General features: G+C 43.9%; 1 protein-coding gene across 1 annotated transcript; it reads left to right on the forward strand.

Annotated features, from left to right (window-relative positions):
- Positions 1 to 532: 532 nt before the first annotated feature.
- Positions 533 to 4,247, forward strand: LOC147441526 (pentatricopeptide repeat-containing protein At5g39350-like). The gene is made up of 2 exons (XM_086483140.1): positions 533 to 3,831; positions 3,949 to 4,247. The coding sequence occupies exons 1-2, from the start codon at positions 901 to 903 to the stop codon at positions 4,126 to 4,128; spliced, it is 3,111 nt and encodes a 1,036-aa protein (XP_086339266.1). The 5' UTR covers positions 533 to 900; the 3' UTR covers positions 4,129 to 4,247.
- Positions 4,248 to 4,830: the final 583 nt, after the last annotated feature.

Below are 4,830 nucleotides of genomic sequence, written 5' to 3' on the forward strand. Positions count from 1 at the left end.
CTGGGGTCAAGATGGGAGACGATCGTGAAGAACATCTGGCACCCTCAATGGCCGCATAGCATGAAGGTCTTCTTATGGAAGGTGCTATGGGGAGCCATGCCAACTGGGGTGAAGGCTCTTACCAGGGGAATTTGTCCAGATAGATGCTCGCAATGCAGAGCGGCTAGTGAAGACCTCCCTCACCTTTTCAAGGAGTGCTGGAAGATATGTGGAGTAGCAGCAGTAAAGATCTGCAAATGGGTTCAAAAGTCTTGCTGCTTTATCCAACACCTCCCCGTGCTACTTCTAGTTAGGTGGTGTGCAATCATGTTTATAGACAAATGTCACCACGTTTATGAGGTGGCCATGTCATCCAAGGGCTAAGATTCGTGTAGCTTCTCTCCGTCATGGAATAACTCCCTCTAGCGTCGCATATCGTAGAGGGAGAAGAGAAGAAGAAGAGGAGGAGGAGGAGGAGGAGGAGGAGAGAAGTTTGTAACTCATAGGAACAATCCGAAGAGACCTCAAAGATATATCCGACGGGGCTTGAACTCAAGGCCTGCTACTCAAGAAAGAGGAGAGAGAAGAAGAAGAAGAAGAAGAAGAGAAGTTTTGGAGCTGCTGAGAGAGAGAGAGAGAGAGAGAGACAACCTGAAGAATGGTTTGTGAGCTGCAAGCTCAACTTACGAACGGTTGAACGGGCATTGAGCTGCGAGAGAAGCTTCACCACAGCATGAAATTCTCAGCTCAAGGAAATACATGAAAGAGGGAAGGTGTAGCAATGTCCGCGCTCTTCTTCTTCGCAAGAACAGTAGAAGACTCAATTATGGACCGCTTGTACAATCCCACATGGGTTAAGGATCGCGGCAAGCCTTCTACCCAAATTGTGCAGGAGCTCTTCACATATTTGATGCGAGGTCAATGGGTACCAGTCCTCGCCATGCCTGGCGATCGCTCAGCCTAGATGGGCTCCTTTCTACCTTGCATGAAGCAATTTCTGCACCGCCCTCTGTTGATGACCTGGTATACATTCTGCTGAGATGCAGGAAAGAGAGAGATCAAGCTTCTGCGTCCCGGTTGTATGCTTACATGCATACATCTGGGTTGGAAGATCATAAAACACTGGGAAACTACCTCGTCCCTATGTTGGTGGATGTTGGCAACATGCATGATGCCCAGCGGGTTTTCGACATGTTGCCGCATCCTAATGAATGGTCTTGGGAAGCCCTTCTTACTGGTTATATCAAATGTGGCCATCCGCGCAAGGCTTTCGCTCTCTATGAAAGATTGGAGAAGGATGAGTCTGTTTGTCTTAGTGGGCGTGTTCTGGTGCTTTTGCTCAAGGCCTGCACAAACTTGAAGGATATAACTAATGGCATCAGACTGCATGGTGAAATTTCGAGATTTGATTCACTTGAAAATGACGTTTACATCGGTAGTATGCTGGTTGACATGTATGTCAAATGCGGATCACTTACAAAAGCACACCAAGTTTTCAGCAAATTGTCTAGTCAAGATGTTGTTGCTTGGACCACAATCATTGCAGGGTATGCTGAACATGGGTGTGGGAGGCAGGCTATCAAGTTTTATGACCTGATGCGTTCTCAAGGTGTTTGCCCCAATGCAATTGCTTTTGTTTGCATCTTGAAAGCATGCGGCAGCATTGGAGCCATTGATAAGATCAGGGAAATACATGTGCAAATTGAAGTAGAGGGCTTTCTGCAAGAACGACTTGTTGGCAATACCTTAATTGATGTCTATGCAACATGTGGCATGCTCACATTAGCGCGACAAGTCTTTGATAAGCTTCCAAACAGAGATGTCGTTTCATGGAATGCATTGATAAAAGGGTATGTCGAACACGAACATTGTGAAGAAGCACTTAAATGCTGCGAACAAATGCAATTGGAGGGTCTCTCTCCAAGTGCTGTAACTTTTGTGAGCAGCCTGAAAGCCTGTGGCACGCTTGGTTTTATGGATAAAGGGGAAGAAATACATGAAAAAGTCGAGAGACAGGGGTTATTGATCGGGAATCCCTTCATTGGGAGTGCCCTGGTTTCAATGTATCTGAAATGTGGCTCACTTTCGAAGGCTCGACAGGTATTTGACAAGCTTCCATGTAGGGATGTGGTGTTGTGGACTACACTTATTTCAGGATACATCGAAAAGGGGAGCAATAAAGAGGTTCTTGAGCTCTTTGAGCAGATGCAAGTGGACGATGTTCTTCCAAATGCTGTTACTCTTATGTCAATTTTGAAAGCTTGTGCCAATTTACGAGGGCTAGAGAGGGGATGTGAGGTCCATGCAGAAATTGAAAGACAAGGTCTGGTGCAAAACGATCGTATGATTGGCAACAGCTTGGTGGATATGTACGCGAAGTGTGGTGATCTTGTTAAAGCTCAGGAATTGTTTGACAGGCTTCCAGATCGAGACACGGTATCGTGGAATGCACTGATTGGTGGGTATATTGAACATGGATTTATAGAAGAAGCGCTTATATTTTTTGAGGAGATGCAGGTAGAGGGTGTGTCTCCCGATGCCTTCACACTAGCTTACTGCCTGAAAGCTTGTGGTAGCATGCAAGACGCTGACAAGGGTGCTGAAATTCACCTTGAAATCGAGCGACAGGGGCTGCTGGACACGGACCTTATTGGCAATGCTTTGGTTGATATGTATGCCAAGTGTGGCATGCTCAGTAAGGCACAAAAAGTGTTTGACAAGCTTCGAGTTCGAGATGTGATTTCATGGACTGCATTGATAACAGGGTATGCGGAACTCAGCGACGGAGAAAATGCTCTTAAATGCTTTGATAACATGCAGCAGCAGGGTGTTACTCCTAATGCTATTACACTTCTTTGCAGTTTGAAAGCTTGTGGCAGTATAGGAGCCGTCGACAAGGGAGTTGAAGTACACTCTGAGATTGAAAGACAAGGACTTCTGCAAAGCGATCTGGTTGTTGGGAATGCATTGGTTGACATGTATGCCAAGTGTGGCTTGCTTGATTTGGCGCAACAAGTCTTCAATAAACTTCTGGTTTGGGATGTTGTCTCGTGGAATGCTCTTATTGCGGGATATACAGAACACGGTAATGTTGAAGATGCACTTTCGTGTTTTGAGCAGATGCAAATGAGGGGCACACACCCAAATTTCATCACATTTCTTTGCGTTTTGAAAGCCTGTGGCAGCATTGGTGCCACACATAGAGGAGCAAATGTACATGCTGAGATTGAGAGGCGAGGACTTTTGCACAATGGCCTTGTTGGCAACACTTTGGTCAATATGTATGCGAAATGTGGATCGTTGAACAGAGCAATGCAAGTGTTTGACAAACTTCCAGTTCAAGATGTAGTGTCATGGACTTCTCTTATGGCAGGATATGCTGAGATTGGGGAGAGTGAGAATGTTTTCCGCATTTTTGATAGAATGCTAGGAGAAGGCGTAAAGCCAAATCCTGTTACATTCATCGTTCTTCTCACTGCTTGCTCTCGCAAGGGCTTATACAGCGAGTGCCATACTTACTTTGAGGCCATGAGCGGTAGCTATGGAGTCTCTCCCAATCTAGAGCATCATTCTTGTGTAGTTAATCTTCTTGGTCGTAGAGGTGAATTAGACATGGCAGTATCCATGATGAAGAAGATGCCTTTTGCTCCGAGTCCTCTCCTTTGGCATACAATTATGGGTGCTTGTAAAAATTTGGGAAGTGAACAATTTGCAAAACAGACATTTAATGTTGCCGTGCATATAGATGATACGGATTGTGTACCTTATAGCCATCCATCTCACATCTATGCAGGTGCTGAACTGCATGATGTAAGCAGTAAAGTTGAGGCAATGGATGTAGAATGTCACAAAGTAGGTGATTATTTGTAAGCACACATTTTCCTTTTTTTTTTTTTTTTTTTTGGGGGGGGGGGGGGGGGGAACCTCAGAATGAGGGGAAACTCACAAAAATTGAAATGTGAATTGCAGCTTGTCTGGCTCCAGGACAATCAGATTCTAGAGAGGCTTGGAGACGGGAGCACACCACAGTATGCAGCTAATCTTTATTTACACAATTGCAGGTATACATCTAGGAACTGTTACAAGAGAAACACTGAAAATTCTTCTGGGGGCTTGTTGAATGGGATTCAAGAGTTTGGTAAGGGTTGAATAGTACTAAAGAAAACCCCTTTATATGATAATTGATGGATTATAGCCATCACTACAAAAACCCCGTTTCAATTTCAATCTATAATAGGGGTTGGGTGAGTGAGTAGGATGAAAAGCGTTCAAAAACGCAGGAGAAATGAGTGGGAAAGAAAGAAGTGCTTCTTCAAGAAAATATAAGGCAACATGAGTGAAAAAACTTGTTTTAAGGGTGCCCTCCTCTTTATATAAATGTGCACAAATACATAAGCATGATTTGATTTTGCAGAAATTTCGTAGTACAAATAACTAGGGACATTTGGTGCTAATCATTGGAATGTGGCTGTGTTCATGAGGCGATGTCTACCGAACAATGATGGCTTGAATTTTTGACCAATGAACACATTGAACCCTTGACCTTGCAGGCTAAGGTGGAATTATCTCACAGAGTACTTTTGGTTGCCTCCATAGTCCCTCACAGAAAAATTAGAGCTGGTTACACAAAAGTGCATACGATTAATACATCAAGCTTAACACACTACTCACCGTGTTATTAATCATTGGCACATCATGATAGCCGTTTTTTGGCTATCGAATTTTACAATTAAAGGATACCTCACTGGCATCAAGATCACCATGATGTGGTTATTCTCTCTCTCAATTATATTGTACATGAGACTTAGTTAATAATAATATAAATCTTTGGTTAGCTAATCCTTTACTTAA

The sequence above is a fragment of the Adiantum capillus-veneris genome, chromosome 15 (genome assembly GCF_014529385.1).
Source record: "Adiantum capillus-veneris isolate H3 chromosome 15, ASM1452938v2, whole genome shotgun sequence".
NCBI classification, from domain to species: Eukaryota; Viridiplantae; Streptophyta; class Polypodiopsida; order Polypodiales; family Pteridaceae; genus Adiantum; species Adiantum capillus-veneris.